Genomic DNA, 18374 nt, shown 5'->3' with positions numbered 1-18374 from the left:
AAGTGTTTATATCTGTGCTTAACATCATAGCCTCAGGGATTTAAGGCTCATTCTGAATTCCTAATTTAGTAAGCACTTGCCTACACTCATATTTCTATGGTTTCTTTGCAGTTTTAGCAGTTAGGAATTTCATCTCCCTTCTCTGTATAGAAAATTCCAAGGACAGTAACTGTAGGAAGAGAGAGTTTTGCCTTCTGACTTAGAAAACTTTTTGTGAGTACTACTTACAAAATTCACAAAGTTTGGAAGGTGGTTGGTAGCTTAAAACTGGCTATGGTGGAAGTTTTCACATCAAAGAATTCAACAAATGCCACAAACTGGGGCCTCCTCCTGCTCTCCAGAGCCAGTTGTTAAACACCAAGAGAGCCTCTTTCCTCATGCTTGTTCTTCTAATAAACTAGTGGAGAGGCTAATGTCTGGGGGCAGAGGCCATGTCTCTCTATCTTTATATCTACAGCACCTAACACAGTAGTACTCAATGACAGTTTATAGAAGGAATGAATAAAGTTGGTTTGACAGCTGATTAGGAGACTTATGCAGACAGCCCCTTCCTCTGATTGCAACTTGGCTCCCCAGAGGCAAATCCTTTGGGGCAAATATAGTTGGGACTTTCCTAGAACTGAATTAAGAGTTTCAATCTTGTGAGGAACACTTTGGTTCTACCCTACCCTTAATCTTGCTGATCTTCTTTGGAAGAAGAAAAAGTGAATAAAGCACAATGTATGTATATGTAAGGTATAACATTAGAAGAAGGCTGATATTAACTTCTCAAAAAATTTTAACAATTGCCTACAGAAGAAATTCTGTAAGTGTTGAGAGTAATTACAACTCATTACAACTTAGCATTGAAATAAATATTCTGCTCCACTGGTTGTGATAATTTTTAAAAAGAAATTTTTAAAATGTTCATATATTCTACAGTATGAGACAACAAATTTAGTTAAATGAATTCTTTTCATTTAAGTGGCCATCTGTACAGAGGGTGGAGAAAAGGGAAGAAACCGAGAAAATCTCTATATAAAATCAAATGGAGGTTTCTTTCAAGATCATTTTAGGCAGATTTCCAAAACTGCTCTGTATACCACTACAGGTAAAATATCCTTGAAAAATAATACTTGGAAATTTAAATATTTAAGTTTTTAAAAAGGCCATGTTGAGGGGGTTGATCCCAAGGCATCATTTATTGAGAATATTTTAGGACACTGTGACCTACAGGAATGACACAATAGTGATCTACCAACATTACTTTCAGGAGACTTAGCAAAATCGGCAAAATGTTCATTCAGCAATAACCCTTGCCTCAAAGGAGAATACAGAGATGTGCTCAGAAAAACAAAGCTGCTGACTAGTAGAGCTGGGACTAGAAGCTTGGTCACTTAATAGTCCAGTGCTCTTTCTACATATAATCTCAGTGATCTGGGTTTTATATGGAGAGAAAAAAGGGTATAAAAGCCATTCTAGTTAGTGCAAGATGGTCAACACAATGACCATTAGCTTAAGTTCTAGGATTGGCAATTTTGGAAAAATGTTTATAAAATAGAATATCATACTGTAGTGTAGTAAAATTCCATGGCATGCTATAAAATAAAAATGAGAAAAGTCATATTTGGCTTTTCAGTTCTAAAAGGCCTTGAGATATCTTCAGACATTCTGAGGCAGTATTATTACACAGGGTCTTGAAAAAATAATAAAAAATAAGAATTTTATTGAGATATAGGATATAGGTAGATATATTTTGTAAGTACATCTCAAGAATTTCATGGCTATTATTATCAATAGTAAAGCAATATATTTCTCTGAAATATACAGGGCAATTACATATCCCATTGGACTAATAGGCACTGCCCATTTATAAAAGTAAACTATTGTTTACTTTATAAAGAAGAGCTAGTAAGCTAACACTCCATTTCTTTCCTAGAGTAGCTAATTAAGAATCAAGCAGTCTAGTTCATATACAGCAAAAATTCCCCCCAAATAATAGCATGAATCTTGGTATTGTTTGTATTAATGTTAACAGAAATTCTTCTGAAAATCTGCAACAGGTTATGACAAATTATTGTGTATGATTATACGATGCCTTATATTAAAGACATTCTTTAGTAGTTGATACTATCTACACCATGAAGGAAAAGCTGTGATTTGTCAAGTAGACAAAGATGGGCTTTAATCCATCCTTTTAACCATACTGCCAACTCTATATTGTTTTCACTGCGTCTCAATTAGGAGACAGGCAGGACACCTGGTACTTCTTTATCTAAGTCCCATGGGCTGCCAGATGACTCAAAATCCGTAACAGGTGCTAAGGCACTGTGAGGATAGTCCTATTATTGAAGGCTGGAGTTGAATAAAATTTGGACCATATATAATTGCTCATAAATCAGTCAATTACTAAATGAAAACATTAAGCAAAAAGTTGATAAGCCCAATTCTACCAAAATTAATGTAAATACATTTAAAAAGATTAACCTTAAATAAATAGGATTAAAAACTTAAACCTACCTAAAGTTTCTGAAAATCCTCCCTGATTTAATAATCCAATAATCATTGGTGGCTTCTAAAAAGCACTAACATGATTATCAAATATGTATATTATCTATTACACTTTCATGAAAGTTGTATACAGTAAAACATTTAAAAGAAAAACTAAGTTACCTGGATTTCAAATTTAATGAAATTAAAAATATGGACTCTCCTCTCATTCTTGATATCACCTACTTGAAAATGTTATTAATAATGAGACTTTCATCAACAGAGAACTGCTTCAGAATCACTAATATTAGAGTAAGAATTTAAAAAATATTGGGGGAGACTAGAAAAAAATCACTTTGTGTTGTTCCTTTTAGGAACAAAAATTTCAGTACATTAAAGTTGAGGAAATGAATGTCTTTGAACTAAATACTAAACTTGGGTTCTGTCAGAAGATTGCAAAAAGGAAAAAAATAACTAAGTGAAATTTTACAGTGTACAATTACTTAAGTGTTATCTCTACCTAAATGTGTACTAACTTAATTAAGATTTTGTTTAAATGCTGTAATTATCAGGAGTAAAAAAAAAATGATTTATTATCATGGTAAGTAGTTACAAAGTACAGCAAACTGTCATTTAAGACAGTGTTGTAGAATCTATGATAAACAGTATATTGGCTTAAACTAATGCACTATATGCCCCCAGGGAATAATAGGTTCAGAGACTGGATTGTAACATCAAAATCTACCCATTAATCTTGACTTAACTATAATCTATGCTGCAGTAAAAGGAAGAATGGGCATTCAATGAATTACTGTTTTTGAAATATTGCACTGGTATCCATTTACTAAAATAATTTAAGGGGACATGAAGAGATAGAATACTAGTAAATTTTGCACACTGTTACTAATTTTACAAAACATGCATTTGATTTTCCCTCAGTTTAACAAGAACATCCCATTTAAAAAAAATTACAGATTAAATTATTTTCCTTAAAATATTTCTCCCTGATCCTATGAAAGGACTTATTGCATAAATTATAATAGTATAGTATAATTTAGTCAACTTAAATTATGCTGAAAAAGAATCATCTATGGAAATATACATTGTGGGGTTAGGATCCTAGGGGCAGAAATAAGCTTTAATTTTTTAAGCTGTAGATCATTATTTCTTTACATCAGAACCACCAACTGCCTGATTAGATTGACTAGAAGAAAACGGAAAGGCCAAGAGTAGTGTTTATAAAATATCACAGCATAGAGTGCTTCATATAAAAGGAAACAAGCCTCACATTTAAAAGATACCCAAAACAGAATTCAAGGAGAGAAAGATAATCATATAGGTATCAGCTATTCATTTCAATGATAAGTCCAGTTTTTAACCTCAAGATCTGCGTAGTGGATTATTTTAGCATTCGTAATTATTATGCATAAAATTAATTTACATTTCTATATTAATATAGCATATTTGTATTCAGATGATATTTGGGGACTCTAAAAAGCACAGCATAAAGGAAATTAAGCCAAATCTGTCTTTAACATTATCTGATATATAAACTGTGGTGGTTTTAATTCACTTTCTCTCATTGTAAATTTTTATGAACATAAGCATTATTTTCATCTAAACATAAAAATTTGCTCTGCTATAATCTAGTGGGCTGAAAATAGATAATGGCATGTTAACAAGGAATTACTACAGGTGGTTGCTTAAATATATTTATTTGCTTTCTTTTTGATACTAGGTATGTGCTAAATACAAGTCAACAATCCTATCAAGAGAATAAGTAAATGTAGAAACATCAATTCTACAACAGCTATTTTTGCTTCTTTCTTTTTTCTGAACAGCAATTAGTAAAGCAACCCCTTCCCCTCCTCCCTAGTGCCGTCAAGCTGTTCAGAGCAGTTTGCAATTCGACAATGGTACCATTGTGAATGCTCTCTGGGCTTCCTTCCCACAGAGAGTTAAATGGGCAGTTCCTGCTGCCCATGATTGGTGTCCAGTGAAATAATACTCAAGAGCCAGGTTTTATCAGCTTCACGCCAAAGAAGTGAAGCCAGGGAACCCAAGCCTTCATATCGTACTGGACCATATGCCAACCCTGATGGCCCCAAAGGTTTATCACTAAGAATCAGGATCCATCATGTCCCTTGTGAAATTTCACTTCACATACCTTATGTGAAATGCAAAGCTTCACTAAAAACAGAACCTTCTTTACAATTGGCATGAACAGATGGACGGTAACAGTGGTTTGGCAAGCAAAAGTTAAGATTTAAATAGGCTGTATTCTAGTGTTTGAGAGGAAAAGCAGTTAGAAGAAAATGGGGAGATTTGTGACCCATAGTTTAATTTTAATTCCATTATTGAGTTATTAAAAATTCAATAGCAGAATCTCTTATGTTTGGTAAAAGGAAAAGGATGGATTATAAGCACTGCAATTCCTATGTTAAACAAGGTTAGACTAATTTCAGCTTTATAGCTTTCATTCTTTTCTCTCTGAAATCCCCAAATAGCATCTGAACTACTGATGTTTTTATATTTAAACAAAGACTAGAATAAAACTCACACATTATGTAGTAGGTGAGGTGAATAATAATGTGAGCATACCACTGTGCCTTCACCACTAATATCGACAACATAAGGGTTTGATAGGAAAAAAAAAATCCCTGTTCAAGCAAAGGCCAGAAGTTAATAAAGACAGAAGCAGAGAAACTTTAAGTTTTGCTGTTTTTAAGGAACAGCTTGATTATCACCTGAAAGAGTTCTCCTGTCTTCCTTCTGGTACATTATGATATAACCCAAATGTCTAGATTGGCATGTGTGGACCATACTGTCGCACTGGATTTGACAAAACAGATAAGATGGTGGTAGTGCTCTCTCTTCCTTTGCTATTTTTGCTGAGAAGCCAGAATAGGATAAAAATGCTTCATTTGTCAATAATGTGTAAAAGTATAATAGTAATGTAAAAGCATAATACTGTATAAAAAGTACTTTGCAGGAAAAGTGTAAAGGACTGTTATGCAAGAATGAAGAGTATCATAAAACTTAAGAATTATGAAAATCTCAAGTGCTCTTTTTTAAATGGCAAATATGTATAAATATTATCAAACATTGAGAGAACTTAGTCTCATTAAGAAAAATAACACTAGCTATTACTGCTATCTAGCCTGCTAATTACTGCACAACTAATTCAAAAAATACTTTATTTAAATACTCATCTAATAAACTTATTTCAGAAAGGCTTTTACTAGAAAAGAAATAATACGTTCATTATTTAAATACTAATCTGAAGAAAAATAATACATTCAAGCTGTGTTCTACCATTCAACATCTAAAAACTATGTAAGAGCACAAGGAGGATTTACTTTAGACACTGGTTGCTATATTACTGGCAGTAACATTAGAAAACTAAACTTACATTGGTTTTCTTCCTGCTTGACTACCATCTGGTTTTGAACTACTTGATCCTCATCAGCTACTACTATTCCCTTTGCTTTATACCACCCAGCAGTGTGAAACCCCTTGCATTTCTTGAGCACATCACACTTTTATCCTTCCATGCCCATTTCCTACCCCTGAGAAGCTCTTCCCTGGCCCTGTCTGTAAAGTCCCATGTGCCTTTGAAGTAATAAGTGAAAGAACATAGTTCCCTGGTAAAGCCATTCCTACTTTCCTCTTCTCCAATATCCTCTCCCACTTCAGTAAAATTAATCACCGTTTCTATCCTTCTCTGTAGGTATCACTATTGCTGGACTCTTCAGATTGTACTTCACTCGCTCACTCACTCATTCACAGGGCTCTTTCTCTCTCCTGCACCAGAGTGGAGAAGCTTCTTGAAAGCAGTGGTTGTCTTTCTATTCCTAGCTTTTCTCTCACAGTGCCTCCTATACAGTCAGTAATCAATAAATAATTGATGAATAAAAGAAAGATCCAAAATTGCTTGGTGATCTTTTTTTGGGTGAAGAAATATAGCCTTTTAAAATTACTTAAATTTATCATTAGTGCATTAAATTTTTGGTATAGAATAAAAAATTTAAATGTCTCTAGAATTAATACAGTGATAATAGGAATATAAGTTGGTGATGTAATGAAGTCATTTTTGTGAGCTCCCATAGTTTAAATATAAGAAAATTATTAAAGGTCTATATTGGTAAAAGATCATCTGTAGAGAACATTGAGATGATGCTACTTTCAGACATATTGGTTCAATTCCATAGAATAAATTTCATTATTATCAAAAATTTATTACATATCAGAGCTTTATATTTATTACCTTTACATCGTTTTGAAATGACACAGGCAGATCTGATATACCAAAACTAACATCTTTATAAAGTTATGTAATAAAATATTTCCACAGTGATCGTAAGGAAACCTCTCAAAATACCTATAACATCATCAATAGGCATATATATTGCCACTGCCTGAAAAGAATAGCTGAGTAAATTAAAATTAATGTAGTAAAGACTATATTAGAGTCACAATGGAGGTGTTGCATGTATTCAGGGCCTCTGTTTAAATAGTTACTCTGATGTGTACACAGGCTGTAAGGTTTGGCAGTAAAAATCCAGGCCATGGGGATGTTAAATCACAAGGTTATAGCCAAAAAAATCTTCAGTAGCAATGCCCATGTCTTTTAACTCAGGAGACTTAAATGCTCCCAATACAGAGCAGACTGTTAGGTAAGTAAGAATATTTGACTGTTCTCAGTCCTAGTACAATAATTAGTATTCAAAGCTGCAGGCTGCAAGCATTTCAAAAGCCACAAAACCTGGACCACTTAGTTGGTGAGACATTTTATTTAAAGAATCCTCTTCTGAGGCACAAATGGCCATAACCACAGTTCTCAGAGTATCTGTCCATTAAGTTTAAAACTTTCATTTAGACAGTATGCTGAACAAGCAGCACTAACACGATACTGAGAACTCCTAATGTGATCACTGATGGTGCAGAGGTTCAAGAAGTAAAATTAAAGACCTCAGCAGAGTCTAGACTCCTGTAGCTACCCCCACTGCTCTCCTGTGGCTACCACCTTCCTTACCATTCAGCAAGAAGTGTGAACGTTTAGGGCTGTAGTCATGTGCTGCTTCCTTTCCTGGGATGGGGGGTGGGGTGGGGTGGGTAGGAGCGAACTCACCAAACTCTACTCTCCCCAAGACAACGTCTGTCATTGTCATCAAGTCACAGGTGTATTAGCTGTTTTCTCCTTAACATTCCCTCTCCCCCTTAGAAACAGAGGGAAAAACCTGATTATTTATCTCTAAAAATATCTTCTTTAAACTATAATGCCCTCTAATAAAGATATATTGATTAATCAGTCAAAATACAAAACCCTTGTGTGTGTGCTATTCTGGCTTGTTCATGTATCAGAGGCAATTTCTGCTGCTCCTAGGTTTCCTTATCTATCCAGCATGCTCTTACACTTGTAGCCTAGTGTACCACAAATTACAACAACAAAGTGAACTTACCATTAAAAGTACATTGGCTGTATAGCACAGGAAACTATATTCAGTATCTCGTAGTAATTTATGGTTAAAAAGAATATGAAAATGAATATATGTATGTTCTCATATGAGTGAAGTATTATGCTGCACACCAGAAACTGACACATTGTAAACTGACTCTATACTTCAAATAAAAACATTAAGAGCCCCCCCCAAAAGTACACTGGCAAATGAACGGAAATTTTGTTAGAGAAAAAAATGAATAGTTAAGAATCCATTCATCCATAAATCCATTTACTCTGTACTACAACTAATCACTAGCTACCTATCTCTGTTAGAAGTTAGTGAAACCAGGATAAGTAAAACTTCTTAACATGTGCACATACATGGTAAATCATCTAACAAAATGTTATGAGGCAGTGTGCTGCTTAGTGAAAAAAAATTTGTTTTACATAGTTATTTCATTTGGGTCATGCAGAATGAGTATATTAGGTGGAAAAGAATAGAGAAAAGCATTCTTAGGGCAAAACCAGGGGCCTAAAAGAGGAGAAGGGCACTGAAGGATAAATAATATGTTTTAGCTGGACACATACCAGGTGTCCCGGGTGTGGTGGGAGTTGAGATGAAGGATGGGGGAACAGAGCTGTGAAGTAGTACATGTAGGTCTGACAAAAGTACAGTGAGACCTATGAGGCTGGGAGGGTAAGTGAACGAGAATTGCTTGCAGGTAGCCCAAGAATTTAGATAAGAATTTCAATAAGTCAAGAGCCATCACAAGTCTTTTAACATAGACTTGTGTTTTAGAAGCATATTTCTAGTGTCAATGTAGAGGATAATAATGATAACAGCATCAACTACCAGGCAGCCACCATTTTCTGAGCTCTTGCTACATTACAGACAGGATGCTTAGTGCTTCATGTGGATAATCTTGTTTAATCCTTACAACAATCCTGAGTTTGGGGCTCCTTTTACAGATTAAGTAAAAATTAAACATAAAGACAGTGACACACTTAATAAGTGGTTCTGGACTCTGAAGCCCATGCTGATTTCCCAACAGTCAGCTTCTACATTTTAAAATATAATTAATTTACAATTAAGGATAGTCTATACTTGTCAATGTTATCTTCTGAGGAAATGACCTACAAAAGACAGTAGTGATACAAAATTACGTAGTTTCTCAACAAACTCACTTTCTTCTAACATGAAATGGCAGCAATATTGATGGGCCTCCCTAAGAGGTTTTATAATGTTCTATCACAATGAATGGCAAACTGCATTAGTGGAGCCAATCAATTACATTTCATTTCATTTTGGCTCTCATACTTTTGCAACAGGTTCTTTACATTTGAGTAGTAGAACTGCAGGGATAACAAACTGTGACTAATTGAAGAATGATCATTGACTTCTGGTAATTTGTCTGATAAAAGTTAAACAGAAACCCAATTCTGGCATTTACGAAAAAGTCAAATCTAAACAGATTAGAAGAAATCAAATAATATTGGTTTGGTAGGAAAGAATATTAAGCCTAGGAAGAAAGTGTTTTTTTAAAGATACATTTAATTCTGTAACATCCTCCATACTATATACTTCAGAATATTACATATGTATTATACACATAAGCCTCAATATATAAATTATAAGAATTACAACAGATACACTGCAGTCCATCTACTCAAATCTCACCCTTTGAGGCCCAGATTTTCCATGCATTCTTCCCTGATTTTCTTACTCCAAAGTAATAATCTATTCCCTGGAATTCCCATAGCATTTTATTTATAACCCTAATGTGACATATTTTATCTTGTGTTATAATTATTAATGTATATATTAACTATCTCCCCTATTAGATTATAAGCTTATTGAAGACGAGATTACCATCTGATTTGTCTTTGCCTCTCTCAAAATCTTTGCTATTACCATATAAGTAATCAATAAATATTTTTGATAGAAGACAAACAGTACAGTTCTATCTTTTGACCTGGTGGTGGTTTAACTATATTTATCATTTAGTATCATATAGTGTATTTGGGGTTTACATACTTTTTTCAAATTATATTTTGTAGTAAGAAAGGTTAATAAGAAAAATTTAAAATTAGGACAAGGGAGATGGTTAATTTTATGACAATTTAGCTAGGCCATGGTACCCAATTTTTGGCCAAACACCAGCCTAGATGTTGCTGTGAAGGTATTTTTTAATATGTAATTACCATATAAATCAGGAGAAAAGTAAATCAGACTATTCTCCATAATGTGGGTGGGTCTCATCCAATCAGTTGAAGGCCTTAAGAGAAAAGATTGAGGTCTCCAAAGAAGGAATTCTATCTCCAGATGCCTTCTGACTCAGACTGCATCAACTCTACCCAGGAACTCCTTCAGATTTCAGACTTGCCAGTACTCACAATTGTGTGAGCCAATTCTTTACAATCAATCAATCTTTATGTATGTATATATGTATGTATGTATGTATGTATGTATGTATGTATGTATGTATGTATGTATGTGCATACGTACGTACATACACACATCCTATTGACTGTTTCTCTGAGAACTTGAACACACCATGACTATATACTGTAACTTCTGAAAATTTCTATGTATAATCTCACTAAAAAAGAAACAGAAACAGTAAATTTATGATAGCTACACACTAAACATTTGTACATAGTCAAAATGTCTGTAGGATCAAAACAAAGAACTACCTTTAAAATTTTTATTTAAGGAACAATCATGATAGCTAAGATCATGAAATTAATGCTTTGGAATTATTCCCACTGCAAAAAAGCCAAAAACAACAAAAAGCCCCCAAACCCCACCAAAACACACGCACACACTCTCTCTCTCTCAACAGGTAACTAATAAATTGATGGCTAAGATCAACCTGAAATACCCCTCAGGTCCAGCGGTTACCCAGAATGTGCCTAATCTTCCTCCTCAGTGTTGCATTTCAATTCTAACTGCATGATCAAACCAACAAATTGAGCTTGGGACAAAAAAAAAAAAAAAAAAAGCACCTAGATGACAAAGTCAGAGGTTGCAAGAAAATGCTTTTCATGTACAAGTAATGCAAGAAATGACAAGTGAAGTCAAGGAGAGGTTTCAAAGCTTGAAAGACAGTCATCAATACTGACAGATTACTGTAATTCTGACTGCCAGCATGATCGATTTGGGCAGCATATGACAATCAATATTGTCCTCATTTAGTGAACAACATTAGATTCATAGATACAGAAGATGTTCCTAGGGTAAAATTTAAACTGTATTTAATGATCATAAATAGCACAATTTATGCTGTGGAATCTTAGTGGGTACTTTTATTGGGCATAAAATAACTGAAACAGCAATATAATTATCCAAATATAATTGAGTTTAGTACATATTCTTTCGCCCCTTCATTTCTCTTATGAGAATTAAAATAGTAACTCTGATGGTTTTCAAAGCCTACTTCTATCTCAATTTTTGTTGTAATTTCTCTTGTTTTATCAGTCTGTTTTAGACTGCATGATTTTTTCCTTAATGAATTGTCAAAAATTCCTTCTGAATTTGTCAAAAACATGCACTTAAAATTTATTATATTTGTGAAATATGTATTTGTTATTTAAAATTAAAGAACATTTGTATTTCAGTATCTTAAAAACATCTAGTTGTAATTTATTGTATAAGCTTTCATTTAAAAATCAAGGAATCCACCTATATGAAGTCATTTCCCCCAACATTTAGAATTAATACAGAACTTTGTGAATCTCTGTGAAAGATGACTACATGTTCTTCAGATAAGCAAAGGCTAGGAGAATCTCTACTATATACCTAAACAGTATGGGAAAATAATTTCTATACAGCTTTTAAATTCAAGCTTCTAAGTCAAGAAAAATGTTTGATCTGTCTGATTTACTATTTTTACTTTGAGTGTTCCAGAAGTGGTTTTGCTCACAGAAATTGCTCACACTTGCTGTGTAAACAAACTGTTCATGTTAACTGTTTTCATCTGAAATTCTCTCTCTTCATCTTAGAATTTTCCCCAATGTGGTATCTATTAACGTCTCAGCAAGATTAACTATTAAGAACTTCATGAAGCAGGCCTGAAAATCCAATCCAATCAATTAACTGACCAACCAACCAAACATAAAAACCCAATTAGGCAATTCCTTGGTGTTGGGTAAAGTTGTTTTATATTGACTATAATTTTTACACATAACAGAATTAATCACTGCACAAAATAATGTACCTTATTTCATTTACTAGGCACATCCAAATTCATTATCTCATTTATTCTTCACAACAATTCTAAGATGTGTATTAGCACCTTTTTTTACAGATAAAGAAAGTTAGGTTTAAATATTCTGTGACTGGACCAAGATCACAAGGTAGACTTCTAGTTAAAATCACTGTTTTCTAACTGCAAATCCAGCTATCATACCTCTGTGTAACACGCAAATCTGAAAAAAAGTTGTCAAAAGTATGAATTTAGCCATAGGAAATAGAAAATTAAGCCATATCCTCATACTTTAACTACTGGGTAAGGTGTGCATCTTATATATTATTTGTATCTCAGGCCAGAAATAGTTTTTGTTAGCTCAATAAAATGAGTTCCTGTAAACACAAGAGGTAAACAGAGTTTTGTATTACAATCTAATCTCTCTCGCCACTTTCCCAAAAGATTTAAGGCATTCTTTCAACTGTGTCTTAGAAGAAATAATGAGCTCAAACAACTTATTAAGAAAAAAACAAACAACCCAATCCAAAAATGGGCAGAAGACCTAAACAAGCAATTCTTCGATGAAGACCTACAAATAGCCAATAGACACATGAAAAAATGCTCAGTATTGCTAATTATCAGAGAAATACAAATCCAAACTAATGAAGTATCACCTCACACCAGTCAGAATGGCCATCATTCAAAAGTCCACAAACAATAAATGCTGGAGAGGGTGTTGAGCAAAGAGAACCCTCCTACACTGTTGGTGGGACTGTAGTTTGGTGTAGTCATTATGGAAAACAGTATGGAGATTCCACAAAAGACTAAAAGTAGACTTACCATGTGATCCAGCAATCCCACTCCTGGGCCTATGTCCAGAGGTAACCTTAATTCAAAAAGATACATGCACCCCCAATGTTCACAGCAGCATTATTTACAACAGCCAAGACATGGAAACAATCTAAATATCCATCAACAGATGACTGGATAAAGAAGTTGTGGTATATTTATACAATGGAATACTACTCAGCCATAAAAAAGAATAAAATAATGCCATTTGCAGCAACATGGATGGCCCTGGAGATTGTCATTCTAAGTGAAGTAAGCCAGAAAGAGAAAGAAAAATACCATATATCACATATATGTGGAATCTTAAAAAAAAAAAAAAAAGACAAACAAACTTATTTACAAAACAGAAAACAGGCTCACAGACATAGAAAACAAACTTATGGTTACCAGGGGGGAAGGGAGTGGGAAGGGATAAATTGGGAGTTAGAAATTTGCAGATACTGACTACTATATATAGAAGAGATAAACAACAAGTTTATACTATATAGCCCAGGGAACTATATTCAATATCTTATAGTAACTTATGGTTAAAAAGAATATGAAAACAAATATATGTACGTTCCTATATGACTGAAATATTGTGCTGTACACCAGAAACTGAGACATTGTAAACTGACTATAATTCAATAAAAATATATTAAAAAAGAAACTGACACCATTGTAAACTGACTATAATTCAATAAAAATATATTAAAAAAAAAAGAAATGGTGGAGAACACTAACTTCAAGATGACTATCAGGATCAGGGGAAGTGTAAAGAGGTAAAGGTCAGAAAGAAGTCAACTTCAGTAGAGCTGACAATGTGGATTAAGTTAGTTTATAGCTAATAATCTGGATATTACTTATAAGATTAGCTACCTTTCTAGAGACAGGAAATAATAAGCTGAACCCTTACATTTCAAAAACAATGACCATGTCAAATTTGAGTTTTCAGCTTAAAGTGAAGATACAACTGCCACAAGTAAGAAATGGAATATAAGTGTCATTATCTATAATCAATGTAACATGCATGATCCACCTATAATTCCATTCCAGTGTCAGAATGTGACAAAATACATAGGAATCAGATTGCATAAATCAATCTTCACTTAGAGAAGTAATGTATGCAGCAGATTTATGATAAATCCATTTCACATGGTAAAGGACATAGGATATTTAAAAAACCCTCCCTGTAAAGCTTAACATCTGCAGCTTATTATGTGAAAGAAAAATAACCGAAATGTTTTTAATCACATAGAAAATGGATATGGAAAGACAAATCCATTTTAGAAAGGAATAGCAAACAATTTAAAATTTAAAATTGTGTGCATAGTTCGTCCCAGGCACTGTTTTAAGATTTTTATACATATTGACTCAGTCAGTTCTCATACCACTACAGGCTAGATATTATTCTCATTCTCATTTTATAGATAAGGAAATTGAGCCTGAGAGAGGTTAAATAACTTGCCCAAGTCTACATGGTTAAAGAAGTGGTGGCCAACATTTGAGTCCAAGCACTCTGACTCCAGAAGCCATGTTGTCCTCTCCTACTTCTATGTCTCTGGTTATGTTGTTCTCTCTGCTTGGAATGCTCTTCTTAATCTCATCTACTTGATTAACTCTTATTCATCCTTCACGACTGGTTCAATATTTACATTTCTCAGAAGTGTTTCTTGATACCACCACCCCTTCCAGCTGAGTGAGATGCTCCTTGTTATTAAACTTCCAGAACAATCTTTGCACAACTCTATTACTGCACATATACTGAAAACAGTGTATTTCCTCAACCGATTGAGTACTTTGCGATGACTATTTCGATTATCTCTGCATCCAGAGTAGCAGAACGCCTAGTATATAATGGAGTGCTAATTAATTAATCAAAAAATAAGTACTGATTAAAAGTGTATAAAAGAAAATGCATTATTCAAATATCGTAACTGCTTAAACACTGGGGAGGAACTCTATCATCAGTGTATCAATAAACAGAAACTCAAAGGTCTTACTTAACAACACATAAGTAGTAGTTCAGAAAGTAGACAGAGTAGAAAACACACTGTTAAAAAGGATACAAGTTTTGATACAATGGAATCAGTGATTTCAGAGCACGGCTTGCATTTATAGCTGTTGCTCGAACCATAATGGGTAGAACCTTTCCATTCACAATAGCACCATCAAAAAGTGGGCCAAAGAAGGGAACCTGAATGAGAAATCAGAACATAATTTTATACTCAAATTGGAGAAAGGTTGTAAATAAGAACAATCAAAACAGTTTGTATACAAAAAGGTTTCTGCTTCCACTTCTGCTTCAGTTCTTCCTTTAGTAGAAATACTTATTCAAATTCAATTCTTTTCCATGATGGGTCCATACTAGGACAATAAATAAACAAAAAATGCCAATGGTCTACAGGTCTTCCATTCAAAAGAATTATGTGCTTCATGTAATTGACTAAATAATTTATACTATCTGCCAATTCTCAAAGTTTTGTTGCCTCAATTATACACAAAACCCAACACTGGAAATAAATTACTTTTCCTCCACTGAATAAACAGAGAAAAGATACACATTTTTACAGTTAGCAAGTTAGTTTTTCATTATTTTTGTGTGATGCCAGCTTTACTACACAGTCTAAAATGCTTTTATTATTATTTTACCACAGAACATAAAATATTTTTTATTTTATTATATGGTTTACTAGGAAAAAAATCTCATTTTTATCAGATGACTGACAGTTTCAAAACATTCTATTTGAATATGGCTGGTAGAAATGGCTGCTGAATGCAGAGACATGAGCTGTGGATAATTCAGTAAATATTTTAGGCTTTGTGGCCACATACTATCTCTGTTGTATATTCTTAAGTTTTTTTTAAAAAAAGAAAAACCCATTAAAAAAGTAATAAAACATTCTTAGCTTGCAAGCTGTTAACAAAAACAACATGAAGTGGGCTGTAGTTTGCTGAACTCTGTTTTAGATGAATCCTAATAAAATCTGGCTATAAGCTTAAATTCATATATGGGAAACAATCCAATTCAAGAAATTCTAAAAATTCAAGATAAACTGTCAAAAAGTAGGTTTTCTATAAACTAAAAGCACTCAAAAGATGGACAGACACCAAAATACTACCAAACTTTTATTGTTCTAGAAGAAAATACTTCTGCAGATGTTTCAGCCCTATCGTATAAGACATCCAGCTAGAACTACTTGGCTTTTTTTTTTCACTTTGTAGAATTCTCATTTATTAAGTAACATAACTAAAAAAATCATGTAATCTTAGCCAGATGTATCAACTAAAAATACAGGAATCATGCGTTCCTGTTCTAAAGGGAGTGATTACTTCTTACTGCGTCTTTTAGGAAACTGTATTCATCCTCTTAATAAAAGGTAAGTCATTTTTGTGAGCTTAATGTAAAGGATCTTCCACTCTGGCACTACCTGGTTTTCTAATATTTCAGTACAGTTTCTTTCTATTTTTCCTGCTTTAGCTCCTTCTAAACTAGACTTAGACGATTCATAGAGCTACAGTCTGTGCCTCACCTCCCCTTTCATTTCCACAACTTGATGGCTAAACTAATCCTTCTGAAAGAAGGAAAGAAACTCACAAAGCTGTACAGAACTTGAAATATATTATTAAAATGTAAGATAAGGAGTTCTTACCTCTGGCTTTTTCATTATCTGGATACTGAACATGTGATTTTTCATTGGATATATTACTATAAGGACATCACCAAATTCTGTAGGAATAATTCCTCTTCTGTAGTCTCTTGTATGCTCTGACCAAACAATGTGTACTTCATCATTTCCTAAATGTCTCAACTGGGAAACCAAGAAAAAAGTTCATAGTGCTTTAGAAAAGCCCTCTTGAGTACAGTCATAAAAATACTGACAACATACTATAAAAAGATTAAAAGGTAAAGAAATTAAAAATATTTTTAAAGTTTCATTTGATCATTTTTCACAACACAAAACACTCAAAAAAAACATTAGGAGATACTGCATAAGACTAGATAATTTTCAACCGTCTATAGTCAATGTGAAACAGAGAAATTAGATTAAAAAAATTCACAGCCCAAATACTTTTCTTACCAGCAACTGCATCAATTCTCCATTACCAAAGATTGTTTTTAAGAGTATTTTTAAGAAATGACTAATTTAAGATTGTTCTTTTTTTCTGGCCACACTCTGTAAGTGCTAATGAGTAGTGAAATGGCCTAACAGAGGCATTAGGAAGAGAAGTAAAAAACTCATAAATTGGGTCATCACCTACTGAGTAAGGGAAAGTTGATTATATTTAGTTTAACAAATTTATTTCCAGGTTTTCTTTGCCTATGAGACTCTGCCTATGAAATTCTTCCAACCAGACTTCCTGAGATTAGTTAGACTCCCTCTAGGTGTTACTCAAATATCTGTAGTGCTTACAAAGGTGTTTTTGGCAATTAAAGTTAACATGATGATTAAAATTATAAAAAAGCAAAGTATCCAAAAGTTGGATCTCTAATGAACTATTAAGAAAAATGAACTTAATACCCATCAGTCTTAAGTTTTCTTCACAGAGATTATTGCATAAACATGTATTTTAATATATAATTTTGATTATCTTAGTATATGTATTGATTCTGCTACTGCAAACATCTGAATCCATTTTTGGATACACATCTCACGTGGGTTTTTCTATTACGTTCAGATAACTGGACATATTGTACGCAGGGAAGTTTGGAAGAGAAAATTAGGATGTCATCAGTATTTTTATTATGGGCTAAGATTCAGGCAAGTTCTATTTTTGAAATATGCAATTTATTTTGGCTTAATGACCACAGGGCAGGAAAAGAATTAAATACGTGATTTAAACAAAGAACGAAATTAAGTCAATTAATGAAATGCTCTCTTCTGTTACTGTTTAACCCTGGAGTTCTTAATCTGCATCTATAATATTTGAAAATTTCATCTTTGTTATTTTTCTGAGAAGAAAGTCTATCAAATAGGACTATGTACTTAAAAAAAAAAAAAGAGCCAAGAACTGATGTTCCAATGGTTCTTAAAAGTCTCCAACGCCAGTCTAGAAAATTCTAATCACTATGAATGTCATTAAGTATTTAAGAATATGAGGCAAATCCCTGAACTTTAAAATTTATATTCCTAAGCAAGAAATTCCCTCCCTTCTTTGATGGATTATAAGATAGTGGCAGCTATTATTCTAAAGACGTTCTCCAGCTAAATCTATAGACCAGAATCTATCATTTTAGAAATACAGTTTAAAGATTTTTATTTTCTTTTAAGGAAGGCTTTTTTCAGATTTAAGTGGATTAAGTAATTCTTTTTTTCTTTTTGAAAACCATAAACGTGCTTATTGCTCTAAATACATTATGATAGACCTCAAACATCAAAACACTGTTTAAGTTTTAATTCTCATTATTTTCAACACACACACACACACCTTGAATGACATAAATG

At 33.3% G+C, this 18374-nt stretch overlaps 1 protein-coding gene across 9 annotated transcripts in view; it reads right to left on the bottom strand.

The window, feature by feature from the left end:
- Positions 1 to 18374, bottom strand: part of RALGAPA1 (Ral GTPase activating protein catalytic subunit alpha 1) — a 204395-nt gene that overhangs the window by 14845 nt on the left and 171176 nt on the right. For all 9 annotated transcript variants that reach the window (XM_074365642.1, XM_074365640.1, XM_074365641.1 and 6 more), the window contains 2 exons: positions 16581 to 16739; positions 14997 to 15124 (listed from right to left, as the gene is read on the bottom strand). In XM_074365642.1, coding sequence (XP_074221743.1) covers positions 14997 to 15124; positions 16581 to 16739 — 287 coding nt within the window. The remainder of the gene's footprint in view (positions 1 to 14996; positions 15125 to 16580; positions 16740 to 18374) is intronic.

The sequence above is a fragment of the Camelus bactrianus genome, chromosome 6 (assembly GCF_048773025.1).
Source record: "Camelus bactrianus isolate YW-2024 breed Bactrian camel chromosome 6, ASM4877302v1, whole genome shotgun sequence".
Taxonomy (NCBI): Eukaryota; Metazoa; Chordata; class Mammalia; order Artiodactyla; family Camelidae; genus Camelus; species Camelus bactrianus.
The sequence above is the reverse complement of the archived record's forward strand: the minus strand, read 5'-3'. Positions and strand labels throughout refer to the sequence as shown.